Below are 24,424 nucleotides of genomic sequence, written 5' to 3' on the forward strand. Positions count from 1 at the left end.
GCGACTTTACAAGAAAAATCTTGTTGCTAACTTAATTTTCTAAATAACTCCATTTGCTTATTAAGTTTTGTCGATTTATCCATAAGCAATATAGTCTTAATTCATTTATAAGTACAAAATAATTATAGTACTCCTACCTTTTATTGTAATAAATTTCACTTTTTAACTATATGAGTATTAATAATATTGTAACTATTCTTTTCTCGGTTTTTTTACTATACTAATTTTAATTAGCGTCAAAATTATTAGCAGTGGGCAGAATTTTTTTATTTATTCGTCATCATTATATATCAATTTATCATAGAGGGTCTTTCTGAAAGATGAAAATTGTGGACATTTTAAAATAATTTTAATGTTTATGTAGTTCTGAATATATTTATATTTATTCTATTTTATTAACATTAAGTTTGAGGATCCAGATCGTATATTAAAGCAATGTTTGTGATTAATTTTAGACAGAAGGATCACAACCTCCTCATGGGCTCCCGTTGACTGCCTATTCATAAATACCAATTAACTTCAATCCCACATAATACAATTTCATAAATTATATGTCACGTAACCATTATTTATTTTGAATCTCCAGTGTAAATATAATGCTAGTACTTAATAAAAAGTCCTAAATAAAATTATGTTTAAATTAAACTCCAAAACTATGTCAGTAGTTGTAATTTGTAAACCTAGTGTGTGCAGGTTTATCTCTAGAAGCTCGATAACATGAATGTGTTTTTCCATAAGCACATGAAGAAAATTACGAAGTCTGGAGTTGCTAAAGAAACACAAGAAGTGTTTCACCACTAAGATAATCGGAGAGTGTTTAAGAAAATATGAGATGTATCATTATGAAGATATGCGAAGTATGGCATCAGCCTCATTGACATATCCGGGATTTTGAATTTGGAATATAATAAATAATTATAGCGACTTGGAGTCTTGAAGTATGAGTCTCCTTTAGTAGGATAGAATGAAATGATTCACTCCAAAACATAATGAAGAAAGTGTGAAAAGATAATAATCAAAATAGCACTCAAGATTCTGTATTCATTCGATGAATTCAAAAACTCATTACACATTTATATATCCATGCTCAGAAAGATCTAGAACCTTAGCTTAATCACTGCATCTACTGCTTAACTAAAGATCATTTAATCCTAATCATAACATAATCACGTACACACTCTCTTCACCATGTCTTGTGCTGCCACATCTCTATATGTCCTTTTGTGGTCCAGGAGTCCAGCTGTTGCATTCACTACAGTCTTCACAGTCTTTAGTTTTGACTGATCTTCAACACACTTTGTTTTAATCTCATCTCGTGCACCAACTTGAATATCATGCTGGCACAGCAGCTCAGCTCCATGCACAGCCAAGTCAGCTTCATGCTGCTGGTTTAGATCACATGTGTCTTTGCATTGATCTCTAACAAGAAGCATCTATTGAAGTTTATGAATAGATACTGTAAGATAAATTTGATCGGAGATGACAATCGCGATAAGCGGATGAAGGTTTGATTAGGAATCGCGAAAGAGAGAGTTTTTGGGAGAGAGAATTTTTATATTGAATTGAATTGGGGAAAAAACGATTACAATTACAAATTGGGCGGTAATCCCCCTTTTAAGAGATGAAGTACTAATTAGCCAACTAACACATCATTAAGCTAACTAATACGACTAACAATCAATCCTACGACTAGGATTCAATCTCCACTAATGTGCATATCTAACGGTTCCTGTACAACACAATGAAGATCAGCCGCTTAGTCATTGTATCTAAGCAATTAACTATCCACAGATACGTAAAGTAAGAATAAAATCTTCATGCTAAAAAGCGGTGCATGTTAATTATACGCTCTTTAAAAGGCAATTGACTTGAATTATTGATAAAACTTTAAAACTCTATAAGTTAGTAGTAGTAGCATCCAAGTTTGACGTGAAGCTATTTAATATTTGATGATAAGAATATTTATTTATAGTATGTTCTATTTTTATAGAAAATACATAAAGTTTAAATTAAACTAATGTAGTACAAATTCATACTACTAGTATTTTGTTAGTCAATATCACGTAGATGAGACGATAGTTGTCCATAAAATAATACTACCTCTGTCCCCCAAAATTTGCTACACTTTGACCCGACACGGATTTTAAGAAATGTAATAGAAAGTGAGTTGAAAAAGTTGGTGGGATGTGGATCCTACTTTTAAAGTATTAGTTTTAAAATAAAATGTGAGTAGGAATGAGTTAGTGGAATATGGGGTCCACTACCAAAAATGGTAAAAGTGAAGTGTATCAAATTTTCAGGGACGGACTGAAATGGTAATATGTATCAAATTTTCAGGGACAGAGGTAATACAATTATAACTCTTGCAATTGGAAAGCAGTTGAAATCTTGGTCATTTTAAATCTATGGCAAAACTGCTCCCTCGCCAAGACTCTCACCTGCTTCAAATAAACACCAAAACTCACAACTCCTGCCCCAACCGCCGCCTCCAATTTATACATCAAATCCTCCACCGCCTGATCCGCCGCCATAAGATCCATCGCTGTCTCCGACCACCCATCCGCCCCTTCAAACACATCATCCACGGCGGCACAGCCCGAATTCGCCGTCGCATTCACTCTCAGCCAGCTCTGCAACCTATCAACTTCTTCACACATCTCATCCGATCTCGACTTCAGCCCTCTCCGCTCCCCCTCCAACCGCCTCACCGCAATCGCCAGCCCCTCACTCCTCTCCCTCAGCGCCGCCTGAACCGCCGCCAGCTCCTCCACCTCCCTCCTCACCCTATCTAGGATCGCTGTTGAGTCGTAGTAGAGTGAGCAGGCCAGCCTGTCACTGGCCTCCATTCTGGAGGCCAGTGATGGGTGGGCCCATCTGTCAGAATAACCACCTGCTTTGTTGGTGGTGGGCCAGCAGAGTGGGTGGTTGTGGCAGAAGAGCCTGGTGAGGTTGTGGGCCAGGCCTGCCAGGCTGGACTTGGAGAAGTGCCAGGTGGCGGTGTAGGCGGAGGTGGTGGCGCCAGAGGTGGGGTCGGCGAAGGGATGGCGGCCGTGGATGGGGGCGTTGATGTAGACGAGGGGCGCGACGTGGGGATAGAGCTCGTGGACCCAGATGGTGAGGGGCACGGGCGGGGAGACGGGGAGGTCGCCGGTGGCGAGGAGGAGGGTGACGGCGGTACCGTCGTTGTGGGTGAAGAGGGAGACGGAGGGGCGGAGGGAAGGGAAGTCATTGAGGAGGGAGAGGAGGTGTTGGCGGATGATCCATTTCTGATCCGGGTCGGAGTAGGATAGGGCAAATGGGTCGGAGCAGAAGAGGGCGTCTTCGATGAATCTCACTGGATTTGGTGAGAAGATTGTCATGTGATTTGAGATGATTGGATATCATCAAAGTAATATTAATGCTATATATAGAAAGATATGTGTTTAGTTTAGTAAGTGTGGGGATTGGCATGCAAGAAATGGAGTATTATTAAAAGACTCAATAAATTGTAGGGTCTTTCTTTAGGTAATATGTATGATTCATGAGTATTTTGTTAGTATATTGAATAAAATTTTCGAATTCAAACCTATATTCATTAATTCAATGATATACTTGTGGTTTCATTAGTATTTTATTAACTAAAGTCTAAAATAGTACTAGTACTAAACATATGATTATTTTATAATTCATTTTATTTTATTTATTTATCAAATTTTTATTTTGTTTAACTTGCTTTAAACTCACAATATAATATACTAATCCAGTGAAACATAATTTAATTAAGGTTGGACGGTGCCATGAAAAGGGACAAAAACAGGACAATTTTTGTGTTATCCGGGATTCAAAGATCAAAAAGTTAATTTCTAGATCATAATTATAAAATAGTCATATGTTTTTTGGACTTTATAAATCTTGATCCATCACATAATTTTTCGTATAACTTTCCCTTTATCGGTCACACCCCAAATGAGTCAAATTTTTTTGTTCTTTCATGTTTGTATATAATCGTCTTTTGCAAGGATATTATTCTATTCCTTATAAATTTAATTTTTATATTTATTACTCCATTTACATAAATATTTATATTCATATTTATTATTATATTAATATGCGGTTGACGTTTACTAGAAATACAACCGTAAACTTTTAGAATAAATGATAAAAATGAGTGGTGACGTTGATAAAAATATGCACGAAGTTTCCATGAAAATTTGACACAATTGCTAATTAATTAATGAGTCAACTTGACTCGGCAGCATGCTAATGATCTAGATATGATAGAGTTGGTTATTAGTTGCTTTTAATGATCTAGTCAATTTAAAATAGAAAATATGACAGCATTCAGCAAGGTGAAATTACATTAGTCGGATAAGATCAATGCACTAATTAATTGAGATAAAAATAATGAGTTAACACGCTAGTGCCACCAATCGAATTTTGATACTCCCTCCGTTCCAAAAAAATTGAGTCATATTATTTCTTTTTTAATCCGTCCCAATAAAGTTGAGTCATTTCCTTTTTTAACAAAAGACAAAACATCTAATCACTTCTTTTCTATTCCGTTATTTACTTACTCTCTCTTATCTTTCCTTCTTTTTGCATCTCTCCTATTTATTTAATATAAATTCTTAATCTTCGTGCTCAAAAGTTTTGTCTCAATATTTATGGGACGGAAGGACCGTGCCCAAAAGTTTTGTCTCAACTTTTATGGAACGGAGGGAGTACAATATATCATGAAAAATGGCAGGATACTGATCGGAAATGAAATTAGTCATGTCAGAATTTTGATACACCAAAAATATCTGATTAGTTTTATTATACACGAGGCGTTATTTTTTTATTAAACTAAGCTTTTGCTTTCCTATTAAACTAGCCAAAATTAGTCTTTATATAATGGTTCATATTTAAGTGGTTATATGTTAAGGGTCTTCTTCCCTTAACTAAGGCCGGCGGTGTTGCTCGGCGGCCGTTGAGGATTCCGGCGCCCTGCGTAGGGTCGGCGGAGATCGATTGGGGCTGTGCGCGGAAGTACTTCCGTCGGGCAGCAAGTAATTAAGGTTTCAAAACCTTGAGTCACACGATAGTGGAGAAATAATAATTCTTATTCATTGATTGATTGGATGATGCAAATAATAATAATCTAGACCTATTTATAATACTAGAATACTATACCCTAACTTATTGAATAAGAAAACAAAATATCAAACATATATGGAAGAGATTTGGTGAATCAATTAATAACTAAGTGAATGAGATATAGATCGTATCAACTCCCCCACGGTTGAAATCCACCTTGTCCTCAAGGTGGGAACCCGCGACACCATGAAGAGCATCACGATCAGAAGCGTTGGCGAGCTATATCCTCCTGGATCGAACGCACGCCAAATAGGCAAACGTCTCCTAACATAATCCCCATCAAATTTCTGAACAATAGTAAAGACAACTGGTTTTGCCGGCATGTTTAGCCAGATGCTAAATGTCTTTGTGGCTAGCAAGCACTTCATAAATCCTCCATTTGGCAGCTCCTTATCATCATCCGACAACATATTCAAAGCATTCCACAAAACATTGTCAATGTGCAGTTTCTCATCCTTAACATGGAGATCCATTGCTTCCATGTGCATAGCAAGAAATTCACAATTTCGTTTGCTAAAATTGACACATATACCAGGGTCGAAAGCACACAAACGAATCAAAGTGATCCTCTTAATTATATCATCATTCTCTCTGTCGGCCTCTTCCCTAGTAATCTTCGTTCCTATAGCGCAAGTAAGTGCATAGACCATGACGGATGGATACGATACTTCATGAAGGCAATTCACAGCTTCTTCCATCAAACCATTCTCATCACTATTAAGTAGAATTGTTTCCTTCACGATCACAATCGACTTCTCTTCATTTACGGTTTTCCTTTCTTTCGCAACACCATCTTCTAACAAAGTCTCTTCCTTGCCACTAATATTGGGGTCGCACGATACAGAGAACACGGCTGATGGGGACGGCACCTTGATAAGGCTAATTTCATGCATCGGTTATATGGTGAAAAGCACTATATTTTACTTGGTCTAACACAGTTTTTAAGCCAGGTGTGTGACAGAATCGCTAGATCTAGGAGAAGCTGGAGGAAACGGACTAGCGAAGGAATGAAGGAAAAGTGAGCAGAATTGAAGGAAAAGGAGGCTAGAAGAAGGGAGTCAATAGCTGAGGGCAACAAAGACTATCTATACCTCGCTGGGCCCCACTTCAACGCCTATAAATAAGGAGCATGCAACACACGCCAAAAAGACATTTTTTCGCTCTTAGCTCACACACAACACACACACTTGGGAAATGGGAGTTCTGGGGTAGTTTAGGGTTTCAAGGGTCTCATCTTCAGAGAAAGTCCGTCGTAACACCGTCCGCGTGAAGGGCGAAGATACAATCTATTTACTTTCGGTTCTTTTGCACTTCATTTCGTTCGAACTTCACTTTTGGAAGTCGATTTGGTTGTTGCTGTTACTGATTATCTATGCATTCCTTTAGTTTCTGTTATATTGGTGTTATCTCGTGTTGATCTAAGTTGATCCTGTTGTTCGAAGTTTTATTTCGGCAAGTTGCATGTTAATCTCTGTTTTTGTCACTTTGGTGCTTGATCTGGGGAATTTGGCTGTAGATCTGTGTTGTGGTTGTTGATCGGAGGTTGTTTGTTGAATCTGAAGTTATGGAATGTTTTTGGCCGGAGTTTGTGTCGGATGCTTGGATCCGGAGTGGATTTAGCATTCGAGGTTGGATCTGAACAAGGGATTTCAAGTTGTGCATGGATTTTTGAGTTTTCTATTTCCTTTCTGTTTTACTTCGTCTAGTAGCCGTAGATCTGCTTAGTTCGTAATTGTTTTTTCGTTAAATTGCTTAAATCCAGTCTGCTCGTTTTCCGATTACGCTTCACGTCTGTTTCTTCTGAGTTTTTGTGCAATTTGAATTAGAGAAGATGATGTCGTTGTTAGTTAGTACTTTAGTTAGTTGTTTTTCCAGCTTTTCGTCCGTACTCTGCTTTTTTCAGCCATGGTCCCCACCGTCAGTTTATTTCCCAGGTCTAGGTAATTTAGAATAGTTTCTTAGATCTAGTGATTGTCTCGATTACAATTTACATGCATGATTTCTGTTTTGCCTAGATCTAGCTGTTAGCGTAGCAGATTTCAATTCCACGTTTAGTGTAATTTCCTCAACCCAAGAAAATGCGTGGCAGCAGCCAACCCAAAAATAATTTTCAAATCCTTGAGCATGTTCATTACGCATCCATCTCTATGGGATCGATCCCTACTTCCCTGTGCTAATTTTTAGTATAAGTGGTTGAGGGTTTTTGAAGAAGTATTCTGTGTGTCCGACGACCGAGATTTTCCAACGACCAGTGAGCTCCTAGACCCTGTGATCTAGTGGATTTGCTGGACCTAGGAAACTTGTTATTCTTTTCTGTGCACACAGTGGAAACCTACCGCATCTTCAAATGGCGCCGTTGCCGGGGAAGGATGGCGTTTATTGTTATTGCGTTTGAGGATTTGGTGTAAATAGTTTAATCTCTGTTATTTTGTTCTCCTTGACAGTTTATGAACACGGGCTTCCATTCTGGAAGTTGGGCTAGTTCATCTGGGTCAGGGCGCGGCCGATGCAAGTGGCAAGTCAAGGAATCTACGTCCACCATCACCACCAGATCAGGTTTAAGGACGGAGGACCCATTTCTGTTCGAATCAGAAAGTGAGAAGGAGTGGAATTCGTCGGGGAGAAGAAGACCCGAAGTCGTCAACAGAAACAGAGCATTCCGAGACTGAGGAGGAGGAAGACCCAAATATGGCTCATTTAGTAGATCCCGATCTGGAGATAGGGTCACTCACCGCACATCTCGACGGTGAACCCGCCCATGCTATAGTCTCAAACCCGCGCCGGAGGTCTATTGATATCAAGACAAATGTGCTCGGAGTTCTGCCCACATTCTCTGGACGAAGGAACGAATGTCCTTACGAATTCTTGAACGAGTTTAGTAAGCTGTGTAGCATTCAAAAGCGCCCCAACGAGGCGACTGAGGAGGACTACCGTTTGCGTGCAGTCCCATTTGCCCTCAAGGGGGAGGCTAATACTTGGTTGCTGAGGCTTCCACCAGACTCGATTAACACATGGAAAGATTTCAAGCTGGAATTCTTGGATTATTTTTTCCCTTCCAACAAGACGAATGCCTTGAAGAAGGAGATTCAGGAGTGCAAGCAGGAATATGATGAGTCTCTGAGTTCTTATTGGTCCCGGTTAAAGGGACTTATGGATGCTTGCCCGAACCACAGGATGATTGAAGCGGAGACTTACTATTTGTTTTACGAAGGAGCAAACCCTGAGTCGAAGGACTTGATGAATTTCTCGAGCGGGGGAAATTTTACCAAGAATAAAGCAAGTGAAGCCAGAGAGACTTTGGGAAGGCTGATTGAGGCGAAGAAGGCCTATGATAACCCGCGAAGCATATTGAGGAGGGGGTCGGCCAATGCAGTAACGGAACAAGATGACAAGAAGGTGGAAGACAGGATAGATAAATTGGAGAAAGCACTGTTGAATGCAATTGAGAAATACAACCCTCATGCTCCAGAAGAAAATGAGAAACCCCCTGGTCCAGAGGAAAGGCAACTTCAGCCGTATTACAGTCAGCCTTGTGAAGGGGAATGGCAAGCTCAAGCAAATTCAATGGGGAGCTGGAATCCAGATGGAAGTTGGAACCAAGGAAGACAGAGGGATGCCCCATGGAGGACTCACCCTAATTTTAGATGGACTGACCATGATCAAAGTCAGCCACCCACCCACTGCAGCTCACGAATTATGCACACCCTCCGGAGAGGCAGTCCAACTGGTCGGGAAAAGTCAAGAGGGGTAATTGCAACTGGGCTACAGGAATCAGGACCATACTAATTGGGGAAATAGGAATCGAACAATCCAGGGAGCTCCTATGTGCCACCTCACCAGAGGAATAACCAGGGGAACTATCAGAATTCCCAACCGAATCATCAAGGAAATCAAGGGACTAGCAACCAGTACAATAACCATCAAGGAAATCAAGGGAACTATCGGCAGAACCAAAGTCAAGGATCAAATTTTAATCAATTCAACTCCAGGCCACAAAGGAGTTTGGATGACATGGTCCACGACCTAGTGAATTCACAGCAGTTCATGCAGAATAACTTGCATTCCAACAACGACGTGGTGCACAAATTGCAAGACGCTCAGTCGGAACATAAAGCCGCCATGGATATGATGGCGAAGCAACTGTCCCAGATCGCAGTTTCTTTGAATGAGATGCGGGGAAATGAAGGGAAACTTCCTGCCACGATCAAACCACCGAACCGAGCAAACATTAGTCAAATCACCTTGAGATCCGGGCGGGGCTATGAAGGATCGACCTTGAAGATTGACGAGGAGGTACCCATACAGGTGAGTGAAGGGAAAGAAGGTCTAGTGTTTCAAGGGGATAGCCCTAGACCCAGAGAAGTCCTTGTTCAGGATGACCTCCAGAAGGGATATTTAGGGGGATCTCTGCCTCGACCAAGTGACCCATTTTTCCTAGATCCAGAACCTGAGGTAGTGAGCAAGGAAGGAAGCAGGGAAGTTGGTGAAACCCAAGCTGGGAGTTCCACAAATGCAGTAAAGCGAGCAAAACCATTTCCATACCGGGGGGAAGCAAAGAAAAAAAAGGATGATACAGAGGATCTCATGGAGATTTTTAGCAAGCTGGAAATCAACCTGCCATTCTTGCAAGCCCTGAAAATGCCTGCCTTTCAGCAAGTTCATCAAGGAATTCATTGCAGGGAAGACCAAACCAGACGGGAAGATTGTGATCGGGGAGAATGTGTCTGCTGTGATACAAAAGAGAAGGATGCTCTCGAAATGCATAGACCCAGGTATGTTCACATTACTCATTTCTCTAGGGGACATCAAGGTCGAGCATGCTATGTGTGATCTAGGGGCATCTATCAATGTTTTACCGCTTTTGATCTACAAGAAATTGACAGGAGTAAGGATGGTCGCTACCAAAGTGGTAATCCAGTTAGCAGATAGAACTTGCATTTGTCCTGAAGGTGTGTTGGAAAATGTCATAGTCAAAGTGCATGATTTTCTATATCCTAACGCTGATTTTTATGTGATCAAGATGAATGATAATGAGTCTGCTGAGTCTGAGTGACTTTTAGTGGCGTACTTTTAGGGAGACCATTTTTGCGTACCGCTAAGACCATTATCGATGTCTTCGATGGAACAATTTGCTTGGATTATAATGGGGAAAAATATACATTTAGCATAGATGAGGGGATGAAAAGGCCATTAGATGTTGAGAATCTGTATGCTATTGATGTTATTAACCCCCTGGTCCAAGAATATCTTGATACGGAATTGATACAGGAACAAATTGACAACTCGGAGTTGAGCCCTTCAATTGACAGAGAAGTTGTAGGGTGGTGTGCAACAATGAACACAACGGAGTTAACAGATGAGGAACTCACAGAGGCCATCATGGAGTTTTGCAGAATCCCGAGTCAGCTAGATCAAGGGAATCGGCTCACGTGGCTAGTCTGGAGAATTCTCCTGGGCACGGAAAAAGGAATTACCAGATATTGCAGGAAAAAATCCCTTGCCCCAGGAGACGAATGAAATAGAGAAGGAACTGAAGACACTCCCACCAGGCCTCAAATATGCTTACTTGGAAGAAAATGAGGCATTCCCAGTAATAGTCAACAGTGACCTGACCAAGGAGGAGGAGAAGGAATTGTTGGAAGTCATCAGACGAAACAAGAAAGCAATAGGGTGGACTCTCTCAGATTTAGTAGGAATTAGCCTTGATCTTTGTATGCACCACATCCGTCTAGAAGAAGGTGCAAAGGCTCATCGAGATGCACAACGGAAACTGAATCCGAACATGCGAGAGGAAGTTCTGAAGGAGGTGTTAAAATTGCTTGCTCTAGGGATCATCTACTCCATTCCGGACAACGAGTGGGTCAGTCCTGTCCATATGGTACCTAAAAAGTCTGGAATACAGGTGGTCGAGAATGATAAGAACGAATTGGTACCCACTAGGCTGGTGACGGGGTGAAGGATGTGCATCGACTACAGGAAGCTGAACGAGGCCACAAAGAAGGATCACTTCCCCCTACCTTTCATTGATCAGATGTTAGAAAGATTGGCTGGCAAACAGTATTTTTGTTTCCTTGATGGATAACGTGGCTATTTCCAGATCTACGTTAACCCAGAGGACCAAGGGAAAACCACGTTTACGTGTCCCTTTGGTACATATGCATACCGAAGGATGCCGTTTGGATTGTGTAATGCACCAGGAACGTTCCAACGGTGTATGATGAACATTTTTTCGGATCTGTTGGAAGTATGCATTGAGATATTCATGGACGATTTTACCGTATACGGGAACTCATTCGATACTTGTTTGGCCAGCCTTGATCTAGTGTTGAAGAGATGCCAAGAGAAGCATTTAGTGTTGAATTTCGAAAAATGCCACTTCATGGTGACGGAAGGCATTGTCCTGGGTCACGTGGTTTCTGAGAGAGGAATACAAGTAGACAAAGCAAAGGTAGATGTGATATCAATGTTACCATACCCCACGAACCAAAAAGAGGTTAGAGGCTTCCTAGGTCACGCAGGGTTTTATAGGAGGTTTATCAAGGATTTCGCGAAAATCGCGCAACCACTCACTCATTTGTTGCACAACGATGTGGAATTCGTCTTTGACGAAGGATGCAAGAAGGCATTTCAGTTGCTCAAGGACAGACTCGTGTCAGCACCAATTATCAGGGCGCCAGACTGGAATCACCCTTTTGAGATAATGTGCGACGCGAGTGCTTTTGTTGTGGGAGCTGTCCTAGGACAGAAGATTGACGGGAAAAGTTATGTGATCTTCTATGCATCTAAGACTCTGAATCAGGCTCAGAAGATTTATGACACCACGGAGAAGGAAATGTTGGCTGTCGTATACTCGAATCTGCCGGAATTGTCAGTGATGGTGCGGTCGGCGCAGACGGCATTAGACTGGCGGCGAATAGGGCATACACCTCCTTTGCTTTCTCTATACTTCCCACCTTCTGCGTCAACTCGGCCAACAAGGTTGGGTCATACACAGTGCCTTTGGTAGAATCCATCGGTGTAGATCTGAAAAATTGAAAAGAAACTGGGCAAATTTTGGTTAGGGTTTCGTTTGTTTTTAGAGAGAGAAAATGAAATTAGAGAGAAGGGAGAGCAAATAAATTTTTTTCGTCTAATTAGGAATAACTGGAGAGAGAAGGACGACGGTTGCTTTTCTGGTGAAAAGATGGTGCGGTTGCAGGCGTGATGTAAGCAACCGTACGTCTCCCATAATTATCGGCCAGAATTTGAAATTCGAAATATCTTTTCCCTCCTTGACTCCTTCCTCCAGACTTCCCTTGACTCCTTCCCTCAGATTCTCCTCTAGCTAATTCCCTCGACCATGTCCTACAAAACAAAGAAAATGAAGGTTCCAGACCCCTAGGTCGAGGTTAGAGCATAAAATATCGGTTCCCCTTGGAGTCTGGTGCTTCGAAAATATTTTTTGGATTTTCTAAAAGAAAGCAATTAAACTATTTACATCCTTGTTGTATTTCCGAGATTCCCTGGTTCAGTTTGAATTTTCAAAATTGTTAACTTACTCCTTGACCCAGGAATTCATCGGAAATTTCCCCCCCCCGTCCGTTTAGGCGATAATAGGGAGTGTATGTAGTGGAACCTCGTCCACAACACACAACTCGGAATTATCCCTATAGACTTTCACTCTATGACCGTTTACAAGGAAAGGAACAGAGTTTGGAGCACTTCCCTGGATCTCCACTGCTCCATTTGCTCGGATGCCAACGATGGTGTACGGGCCGATCCACTTAGACTTCAGTTTCCCTGGCATTAGCTTGAGCCGAGACTGAAAAAGGAGCACCTTCTGTCCCACATGAAGTTCCTTGACCCGGAGGTTTTTATCATGCCATAACTTCGTTCTTTCTTTGTACCACATGGCAGACTCAAACGACTCCAGCCGAAGTTCCTCCAACTCTTGCAATTGTAACTTCCTCTCTTCTTCGCAAGCTATCGGCTTCATGTTCATTTCTTTCACTGCCCAATACGCCTTGTGTTCAATACCAACAGGTAAGTGACACATCTTGCCGAACACAAGTCTGTAAGGTGACATTCCAATAGGCGTTTTGAAAGCAGTTCTGTAAGCCCACAATGCGTCCCCGAGTCTCTTGCTCCAGTCCTTCCTTGACGGATTAACTGTTTTCTCCAATATCGCCTTGATCTCGCGATTAGAAATCTCTGCCTGGCCATTAGACTGAGGATGGTAAGGAGTCGACACTCTATGGTGAACCCCATATTTCTTCATCAAAGCCTCGATGGTGCGATTACAGAAATGAGTTCCTTGGTCCGAGATAATGGCCCGAGGAACTCCATATCGGTTGAAAATATTGGCCTTCAAAAATTTCGCCACCTCCTTCGATTCACATGTTATGGTGGCCTTAGCTTCTATCCACTTAGACACATAGTCTACTGCAACCAATATATATGTATTCCCACAAGACGATGGGAACGGTCCCATAAAGTCCATTCCCCACACATCAAAAATTTCGCACACTATCACTGGGACCTGAGGCATCTCGTCTCTTCTTGCAATCCCCCCCGTCTGCTGGCATCTGTCGCAACATTGGCAAAATTCAAAAGCATCTCTATTCAGCGTCGGCCAATAAAAACCACTGTCTAAGACTTTCCTCGCTGTCTTCCTTGGCCCAAAGTGGCCTCCACATGCCAACGTGTGGCAATGAATTAACACATCTCTTTGTTCCCATTCGGGAATGCAGCGTCTAATCACTTGATCTGAGCACATCTTCCATAAGTAAGGATCGTCCCAAAAGTAATATTTAGCTTCACTTCTAATCTTCATCCTCTGGGCTCGGGAAATCTCGTCTGAACTTGGCATCTCTCCCGTGACCAAGTAGTTGGCTAAGTCAGCAAACCATGGTTCTGCATTCAGTGTGCGCTTCCCCTTATCCGATTCCCCTAGACCGGTCAAAGTTAAAATTGCTTCCCAGTTAAGTGGTCTAGGAAATTCCTCCAGAAGGTATAAGTGCTCCTCGGGGAAGGCATCGGGTATGGCCTCTTCTGTTTCCCCTTGATGTATTCTGCTCAAGTGATCAGCCACTCTATTTTCCGTTCCCTTCTTGTCTCTCACTTCCCAATCAAACTCCTGCAAGAGTAACACCCAACGGATTAACCTTGGCTTAGACTCTTTCTTAGCCAGCAAGTACTTAATCGCCGCGTGATCCGTAAAGACTATAACCCTCGACCCAAGGAGATAGGGTCGGAATTTTTCAAACGCGTATACGACAGCCAACATTTCCTTCTCCGTGGTGTCATAATTTTTCTGAGCCTGATTCAGCGTCTTGGAAGCATAGAAGATCACATAACTTTTTCCATCAATTTTCTGTCCTAGGACAGCTCCCACAGCGAAATCGCTCGCATCACACATTATCTCGAAAGGATGGCTCCAGTCTGGTGCTCTGATAATTGGTGCTGATATTAACCTATCCTTAAGCAACTGGAACGCCCTTTCGCACCCTTCGTCAAAGACGAACTCCACATCATTATGTAACAACCGGGTGAGTGGTTGCGCGATTTTTGCAAAATCCTTGATGAACCTCCTATAGAACCCTGCATGGCCTAGAAAACCTCTCACCTCTTTTTGATTCGTAGGGTATGGTAATTTTGATATCACATCCACCTTTGCCTTGTCTACCTGAATACCCCTCTCAGAAACCACGTGACCCAGGACAATGCCTTCAGTCACCATGAAGTGGCACTTCTCGAAGTTCAACACTAAATGCTTCTCCTGGCATCTCTGCAACACTAGATCAAGGCTGGCTAAACAAGTATCAAATGAGTTCCCATATACGGTGAAATCGTCCATGAATATCTCAATGCATACTTCCAACAGATCCGAGAAAATGCTCATCATACACCGTTGGAAAGTTCCCGGTGCATTACACAATCCAAATGGCATCCTTCGGTATGCATACGTACCAAAAGGGCACGTGAATGTGGTCTTTCCTTGATCCTCTGGATTAACGTAGATTTGGAAATAGCCGCTGTATCCATCAAGGAAACAAAAATACTGTTTGCCTGCCAATCTCTCCAGCATCTGATCAATGAAAGGTAAAGGAAAATGATCCTTCTTTGTGGCTTCGTTCAACTTCCTGTAGTCGATGCACATCCTCCATCCTGTCACTAATCTGGTGGGTACCAATTCATTCTTTTCATTCTTAACAACCTGTATCCCAGACTTCTTCGGCACCATATGGACAGGGCTAACCCACTCACTGTCAGGAATGGAGTAGATGATTCCTAGAGCAAGCAACTTCAATACCTCCTTTAGGACCTCCTCTCGCATGTTCGGGTTCAGCTTCCGTTGTGCATCTCGATGAGCCTTTGCACTTTCCTCTAAACGAATGTGGTGCATACAAAGATCCGGACTTATTCCCACCAAATCTGAGAGAGTCCATCCTATTGCCTTTTTGTTTCTTTTGATGACCTCCAACAACTCCTTCTCTTGCTCCTTGGTCAAGTTGCTGTTGACTATTACTGGAAATGTCTCATCCTCCTCCAAGTAAGCGTACTTGAGGCCTGGTGGAAGTGTCTTCAGCTCTTTTTTCGTTCCATTCGTCTCCTGGGGCAAGGGATTTTTGTCTGCAATTTCTGGTAAAGTCTCTTTCCCAGACCCAGGAGATTTTTCCAAACTGGCCACATAAGCTGATCCCTTAGATCTAGCTGATTCCGGGCTTCTGCAGAATTCCATAATGGCCTCTGTGAGCTCTTCATCTGTCAATTCTGCTGTGTTCATTGCTGCACACCATCCCACAACTTCTTTGTCAATCGAATGGCTCAACTCCGAGTTGTCGATTTGTTCCTGTATCAATTCTGTCTCAAGATATTCTTGGACTAAAGGGTTAATAACATCAATAGCGTAGAGATTCTCAACATCTAAAGGCCTTTTCATCCCCTCATCTATGCTAAAGGTATATTTTTCCCCATTATAGTCCAAGCAAATTGTTCCATCAAAAACATCGATAATGGTCTTAGCAGTACGCAAAAATGGCCTCCCTAAAAGTACCCCACTAGACTCAGCAGACTCATTATCATTCATCTTGATCACATAAAAATCAGCAGGATATAGAAAATCATGCACTTTGACTATAACATTTTCCAACACTCCTTCAGGGCAAATGCAAGTTCTATCTGCTAGCTGGATCACTACCTTGGTAGCAACCATTCTTACCCCAGTTAACTTCTTATAGATCGAAAGTGGCAAAACATTTATGGACGCCCCTAGATCACACATGGCATGCTCAACTTTGATATCCCCTAAGGAGATGGGTAATGTGAACATACCTGGGTCGGTGCATTTCGAGGGCATCCTTCTTTTTTGTATCACAGCAGACACAGTTTCTCCAATCACAATCTTCCCATCTGGCTTGGTTTTCCCTGCAATAAACTCCTTGATGAACTTACTGAAGGCGGGCATTTTCAAGGCTTGCAAGAATGGCAGGTTGATTTCCAACTTGCTGAAAATCTCCATGAGATCCTCTGTATCATCCTTTTTCTTCTTCGCCTCCCCACGATATGGAAATGGTTTTGCTCGCTTTACTGCATTTGTGGAAGTCCCAGCCTGGGTTTCATCAACTGCTTTGTTTCCTTCCTTACTTACTTCCTCAGGTTCGGGGTCTAGGAAGAACGGGTCCCTTGATCGAGGTAGAGATCCCCCTAAATCTTCCTTCTGGAGGTCTCTCTGAACAATGATCTCCCTCGGTCCAGCGCCTTCCTCTTGCTGTTTCTGACTCTGTTTCCCTTCTTTAGCTTGCATAGGCACTTCCTCATCAGTTTCCAACGTCGGCCCTTCGTAACCCCGCCCAGATCTCAAGGTGATTTGACTAATGTTTGCTCGGTCTGGCGGTTTGACGGTAGCAGGAAGTTTGCCTTCATTCCCTCGCATCTCATTCAAGGAAACTGCGATCTGGGAAAGTTGTTTTGCCATCATGTCCATGGCGGCTTTATGTTCAGACTGAGCATCTTGCAACTTGTGCACCATGTCATTGTTGGAATGTAGGTTACCTTGCATGAACTGCTGTGAATTTACCAGATCATGGACCATGTCATCCAAACTCCGCTGTGGTCTGAAGTTGAATTGACCAGAATTTTGTCCTTGACCTTGGTTCTGTCGATAGTTGCCTTGATGATTGTTGTATTGGTTATTCGACCCTTGATTTCCTTGATGGTTATTGTACTGGCCACCAGACCCTTGATTCCCTTGATGATTCGGTTGGGAGTTCTGGTAGTTTCCTTGATTGTTTCTCTGATGAGGTGGCACCGGTCAGTTCTAAACAAAGAAAAATATGAATTTCACAACCTAGATGCTATACCCCAGCTGCAATTGTCCTTCTTGACCTTTCCCTGACCAGTTGGACTGCCTCTCCGGAGGGTGTGCAAAATTCGTGAGCTGAAATGGAGGTGGCTGGTTTTGATCATGGCCAGTCCATCTAAAGTTTTGGTGAGTTCTCCATGGACCGTCCCTCTGTCTTCCTTGATTCCAACTTCCATCGGGATTCCAACTTCCCATCGAATTTGCTTGAGCTTGACACTCCCCTTCGCAGGGCTGACTGTAATATGGTTGAAGTTGCCTTTCCTCTTGACCAGGGGATTTCTCAATTTCCACTGGAGCATGCGGATTGTATTTCTCAATTGCATTTAGCAGGGCCTTTTCCAGTTTATCGATCTTATCTTCCACCTTCTTGTCTTCTTGATCCAGCACTGCATTAGCTGATCCTCTCCTTAATATGCTTCGCGGGTTATCATAGGCCTTTTTTGCCTCGATCAGCCTCCCCAAGGTTTCCCGAGCTTCACTTGCTTTATTCTTGGTAAAATTTCCCCCGCTCGAGGAGTTCATCAAGTCCTTTGATTCAGGGTTCGCACCTTCGTAGAACAAATAGTAAGTCTCCGCTTCTATCATCCTGTGGTTCGGACAAGCATCCAGCAGCCCCTTGAAACGGGACCAATAAGAACTCAAAGACTCATCGTATTCTTGTTTGCACTCCTGAATCTCCTTCTTCAAGGTATTCGTCTTGTTGGATGAAAAAAAGTAGTCCAAAAATTCCAGTTTAAAATCCTTCCACGTGTTGATCGAGTCCGGTGGAAGCCTTAGCAGCCAAGTGTTCGCCTCCCCCTTGAGAGCAAACGGAATTGCTCGAAGACGGTAGTCCTCCTCGGTTGCCTCGTTGGGTCGCTTTTGAATGCTGCATAATTTACTGAACTCGTTCAAAAATTCATAGGGGCATTCATTCCTACGCCCAGAGAAAGTAGGTAGAACTCCAAGTACATTTGACTTGATATCGATCGACCTCCGCCGTTGGTTCGAGACTATGGCATGAGCGGGTTCACCGTCAAGATGTGCGGTGAGCGACCCTATTTCCGGATCGGGGTCTAGTAGATGAGCCATATCTCTGGGTCCTTCTCCTCCTCGGTCTCGGAATGCTCTGGTTCGGTTGATGTCCCTGGGTTCTCCTCTGTCGATGAATTCCACTCCTTTTCACTTTCTGACTCGAACGGGAAATGGATCTTCCGTCCTTAATCCCGATCTCGTGGTGATGGTAGATGTAGATTCCTTGACTCGCCACTTGTATTGGCCACTCCCTGATCCAGATGAGCTTGCCCAACTTCCAGATTGGAAGCCTGCTTTCATAAACTGACAGGGAAAAAGAAAATAACAGAAATCAAAATTTTATTTCCAAATCCTTAAATGAAATAACAACAAACGCCATCCTTCCCCGGCAACGACGCCATTTGAAAAGCCCTTTAGTGTGTGTGCGTGTATTCAAAAAATAGGGAATAACAGGTTCCCTAGATCCAGCAAATCCACTAGATCACGTGGTCTAGGAACTCGTTGAACGCGAGGAATCCCGGTCGTCGGACACACAAAGTACTTTTTTCAAAAACCCTCAACCACTTTACTAAACCTAGTATAGGGAAGTAGGGATCGATCCCACAGAGAAGGATGCGTAATACTCGTGTTCAAGGATTTGGGTGTGTTTTTGGGTGTTGGCTGCTGCCACGCATTTTCTTAGGTTGAGGAAAAATCAAAATTAACTTGACTTGGAAACTTTAAAATTCTTAAGCTAACAGCTAGACCTAAGCAAAATCATGAAAGAGCGTAGTAAAGGAAATTAACTGTTCGACACTTGATCTAAGAAAACTACTTCACCACTAGACCTAGGAAATAAACCTACTGTGGGGACCATGACTGAAAAAGCAGAGTACGAACGAAAAGTTGGCAGAATAACTAACTCTCGTACTAACTAACAGCGACATCGTCTTCTACAACCAAATTTTGTAAAACTTCTTAAGAAATTCAACATGAGCGAAATTAAAACAGAGCAACTGACTTTTAAAATCAAATTAAAGCATGATCGACGAAAAACTAAACAGATCTGCATACTCTAGACGAAGCAAAACAGAAAACAATAATGAAAACAAAATCCATCTAACAACGATCTTTCCACACGTCGAATCCAACCTCAGACGCTAAATCCACTCCGGATCCAAGCGTCCGACGCGAACTCCAACCAACAGAAACTCTTCATCACATCAGATTTAAACAAGGAACTCCGAATGCTCACATAACCACAGATCTATCACCAAATTCCATATCGAACACCACAACATCAAAATAAACAGAGATCGATATAACATTTGAAGAAATAAACTAACAGCAGAGAGATCTATGCAAATTGACTTGAAATTTTAACTGCTAAACGCAGATCAACAAACGGAAAAACAAATAAGTATCATAAACAGAAAGGTCGACTCCCAAAAGTGAAGTTCGACGGTAAAAACGAGCAAAACAACTGAAATTAAAGGAATTGTATCTTCGCCCACACTCGGACGGTATTGCCAACCACGAAATTTCTAAGAAAGTAACCTTCCGTTCCCGACTACCCCAGATCCATTCCCAAGTGTGTGTAATGTGTGTGAGCTAAGAAGAGTGAAAAAAAGTGTAAAAAAAATATATTGTTTGCGTTGCATGCTCTTCTATATATAGGCGTTTGAGTGGGGCCCAGCGAGGTATAGATAAGACTTTGATGCCCTCAGCTATTGACTCCTCTGTCACGCCAATTTCCTTGTAAATCCTGCTCACTTCGTTCCTTTCCTTCGCTAGACCATCTCCTTCAGTACTTCCTTGATCTAGCAATTTTCTTCACACACCTGGCTTAGGAAACGTGTTAGACCATTTCGCACATTACCGATGCATGAAATTAGCCTTATCAATGTGTCTAAGTGGATAGAAGCTAAGGCCACCACATCATGTGAATCGAAGGAGGTGGCAAAATTTCTTTAAGGCCAATATTTTCAACAGATATGGAGTTCCTCGAGCCATCGTCTCGGATCAAGGAACACATTTCTGTAATCGCACTGTCGAGGCTCTAATGAAGAAATATGGTGTTCACCATAGAGTATCTACCCCGTACCACCCTCAGTCTAATGGCTAAGCGGAAATTTCTAATCGCGAGATCAAGGCGATATTGTAAAAGACAGTTAATCCGTCAAGGAAGGACTGGAGCAAGAGGCTCGGAGACGCATTTTGGGCCTACAGAACTGCTTTTAAGACGCTTATTGGGATGTCGCCTTACAGGCTTGTGTTTGGCAAGATGTGCCACTTACCCGTGGGTATCGAGCACAAGGCGTACTGGGCAGTAAAAGAGTTGAACATGAAGTCTTCGGCTTGTGAAGAAGAAAGGAAATTACAGTTACAAGAACTGGAAGAGCTGAGGCTGGAGTCGTATGAGTCTGCCATGTGGTACAAGGAAAGGACGAAGTTATGGCATGACAAAAATCTCCGGGTCAAGGAACTCCATTTGGGACAGAAGGTGCTCCTTTTCCAATCCCGGCTCAAGCTGATGCCAGGGAAGCTGAAATCAAAGAGGATCGGTCCATATACCATCGTCGGCCTCCGCGCAATCGGAGCAGTGGAAATCCAGGGAAGTACCTCTAACTCGGTCCCTTTTCTTGTTAGTGGTCATAGAGTGAAAGTCTATAGGGATAATTCTGAGTTGTGTGTAGTGGAGGAAGTGCCACTACGCGCACTCTCTACTATCACCTAGACAGACGAGGAGGTATTCTCGACGGATTCCTGGGTCAGGTAAATTGATTGACATTTTTGGATATATACACTGAACAAGGGAATCTCGGGAATCCTCAAGAGGGAAGGTGTAAATCCAAAAAAATGTATATACAATTTAAATCTCCCAAAAATATTTTCGAAGCACCAGACTCCGAAGGGAACCGATACCTTATATTCTAACCTTGACCTAGGAGTCTGGCGCCTTAATTTTTTTTATGGTCATGGTCAGGGAAGTCTGCTAAGGAAGGAGAGCTTGGAGGAAGAAGACAAGGAGAGCCTGGAGGAAGAGGTCAAGGAGAGATGGAGATAATTTGAATTTCAATATTTGGCCGATATTTATGGGAGTTGTACGGTTACTTACATCACGCCTGCAACCGCACCATCTTTTCATCAGAAAAGGCAACCGTTGCTTCTCTCTCCAATAATCCCAATCGACGAAAAAACTGAATTTACTCTCCCTTCTCTCTACTTTCGTTCTCTCTCTAGAACACAAACCCTAACCAAATTCGACCAAGTTTCTTTCTAATTTCAGATCTACAGTAATGGATTCAACCCAAACCACCGGAAGTTCACAGCAAACGGTGTATGACGCAGCCCTGTTGGCAGAGTTGACGAAGAAATTGGGGAGCGTCGAGAAAGCGAAGGAAGTGTACGCTATGTTCTCCGCTAGCCTAATGACATCCGCAGCGGCCATACCATCACTGACAATCCCAGCGGATTCGGCGGTGCATCCAGCAGTTTTCCAAGAAGAAGAGCCTCGAGACTCTGGACTCAACATGCAGAAACCGCTTCACGGGAGGCAGATAAAGAAGAGAAGGTGCACGAACGACCGGAGGATGGTGGGCAGACGAACGGCGGAACAGAGGTGGAAACCGAACGACAAGGTGACGGAAACCCTAATTCTGAGGGTAAGGAAGATGCTGAGGGGGAAACCCCTGTTGTGGAAAGTACTGTTGAGAGGGAAACCTGTCAGGATTGGTACTGAAAAGCATATTTCGAGCATGTTGCACGGATAGAATTGCTTGTATACGATAAATTCTACAATCCACTTTTAACCCAAGGCGAGAAGAAGTAATTTTATCGCATTGATGTTTGCTTGTGCATTTATAAGATGTTTCTCAAACATTTAAATGTATAAGAAGCAAATTAGTCTAATTCTTCTACATAGTAGACTGGTCGTGAACGACGTTCACAGAAGGTGACGCAGTCGGTTCTTTGTAGAAGAGAAATAGAATTTCACAACCTAGATAGGCTTTGGCTACCTATCGTGAAAGGTTGCAGTGTCACTCCGCATGTTTCCTTACCTTAGGAAATAAACGACACTGGTGTGGTATAGCACTGAAGGATCTAACAGTTGAGATAAGTCTTTCTTGCTATTTACTGAGAGACGAGGTCTCGGTGATTGTTATTTCTTAGTCATTGTTGACATAACATTGAGCATACGATATTGATTATGCACTACTTTGATTTATCAAATGGTGCGGATTTTTCGCAATCCAAGAATCCTAATATCTTGGGTAGTGGTGATCAATGTCTAGAGGTGCTAGTATTGTTATTGCAATGAATCGTGTGCTGGGTGAGTCCAGTTTGATAATATCCTCAAGAGGTGTTCGAAAAAGGTTTTATTATTCAGAAACCCGGCCGGTTGGAATTTATTCCAGAATAATAAATAAAGATTTTGAACTAGACAACTCTTGGAAAAAGATATTAATTAATTAAAGTCAAATAGCAGACTTAAATTGATTAATGGATATTTATATTTTTAACAAGGGAAATAATAAATTAAAGAGGTAAAATCCCGGATTACTCGTAATTTGGGATTGGACGGGCAGTCAATAATATTATACTATAGTGGATGATAATAATATTCTGTTTGGACTTGTATTAAATTGGGGCTCAATTTAATTAATAAAAGTCCAACAGGTTTGGCCCAAGTCCAACCTCCATGGATCCCTAATTTGGCCCATCATAACTCAATATAAAAGGAGATTAGAAAGGAGATTTAAAGTAATTTAATACATAAATTTTCGTGCTCCCCTCTGGGAGTGGACGAAAAGTCAGTTTTCTCTAAAACTGATATTCTGTCTTCTTTCTATTCAAGCCCTTTTCGATTCTGACAAGCTTTGCCCACCCAAAGGTCATTATCTGAGTTCGGGATACAGATTAGAAGATTCATGGTCGAGTACGAAGATCTTCATGTGGAGAAGGAGCAAGCAATCGTCGATTCTTTGGAGAATCAGATCGGTAACCCTAATCCGTAGAATATCATGAATTAGGGTTTAATTCCTTAAAAGCATGATTTATGTGCGTTCTTGTATGCAATTTTGATTGTTTAACATGTAGATAATTAATCCCATAATCGGTCAAATAGATCTGTAGATCTGATTTATTTGTGTATGCATGACTTCCGTTGTGCAAGGGGCACCAATCCCCAACAATTGATATCAGAGCCAATTTTTGGCTTTGATTGTGTGGATTAATTTCATGTTTTCGGATTGCTTGAATGCATATTTTTCTTCATTTGTATTGTGTTTGTTTTTGTTTTTGACTGAACGAATTCGATCGAACACAAAGAATGAAGAATTACGCAGCCTCAAAGATGTGCGACAACAGCCTTGATGAAAATCAATTTGTTCACTATGTGAGGAGGTACTACGTTTTGTTTGGTATAATTACATATTGTAATCATTACTTGGAATGATTGCACGTTGTATTTTGTGCTTGGATTACGCCATCTAAATCAAGTCATGTTCTGTCGTGATAAATCACGACGAGAGAAAGACGCCAACTGCCGTAGCTATCGGGGTGGGCAGTTTGACCAAATTGGCAAGTCTAACAGACTGCGGAAGAAAAGCAGCTTGCCTAGCGCAAGAAGCTGCCCAACGTGTCAAGCTGGGCTCACAAGTCGACGGAGATGGCTGCGTTCTGCAAAAACGTATGGCTGCAGTGGCATCTCCGAGCAGCGACGGTGACAGTGGTTCGTAAAGAGGGCAGCAGCGGCTGCGGTAATGCAGCTGCAGCAGCAGCCCTTGATGCGGTCCAGCGGCTGTCCAACAAGCTGCGAGACGTTGAGCAACTCGACGGTGGCGTGCCAGCAGCAGCTGCGGTCCAAGTGGCAGCTCGTCGGTGGCGTTTCCGGGCTCGAGGCAGCGCAGCTTTCCAAATTAGTTAGGGTTTCCCTAATTCTAGGAACTAATTTGGAGAAAAACTTTGAAA

The 24,424-nt window shown here is 42.4% G+C and overlaps 1 protein-coding gene across 2 annotated transcripts; it reads right to left on the reverse strand.

Annotated features, from left to right (window-relative positions):
* Positions 1 to 1,012: 1,012 nt before the first annotated feature.
* Positions 1,013 to 3,487, reverse strand: LOC125211300 (protein ELC). 2 transcript variants are annotated; one of them, XM_048111043.1, is made up of 2 exons: positions 2,439 to 3,487; positions 1,013 to 1,729 (listed from the first exon to the last, which is right to left on the reverse strand). In XM_048111043.1, exons 1-2 carry the CDS (start codon positions 3,357 to 3,359, stop codon positions 1,697 to 1,699), a joined length of 954 nt encoding a protein of 317 aa, XP_047967000.1. In that variant the 5' UTR covers positions 3,360 to 3,487; the 3' UTR covers positions 1,013 to 1,696. The 2 variants fall into 2 exon arrangements, with proteins under 2 accessions (XP_047967000.1, XP_047966992.1); XM_048111035.1 differs by lacking the exon at positions 1,013 to 1,729 and having other exon boundaries at positions 2,271 to 3,487.
* Positions 3,488 to 24,424: the final 20,937 nt, after the last annotated feature.

Source organism: Salvia hispanica, chromosome 1, assembly GCF_023119035.1.
Source record: "Salvia hispanica cultivar TCC Black 2014 chromosome 1, UniMelb_Shisp_WGS_1.0, whole genome shotgun sequence".
In the NCBI taxonomy this organism is placed as follows: Eukaryota; Viridiplantae; Streptophyta; class Magnoliopsida; order Lamiales; family Lamiaceae; genus Salvia; species Salvia hispanica.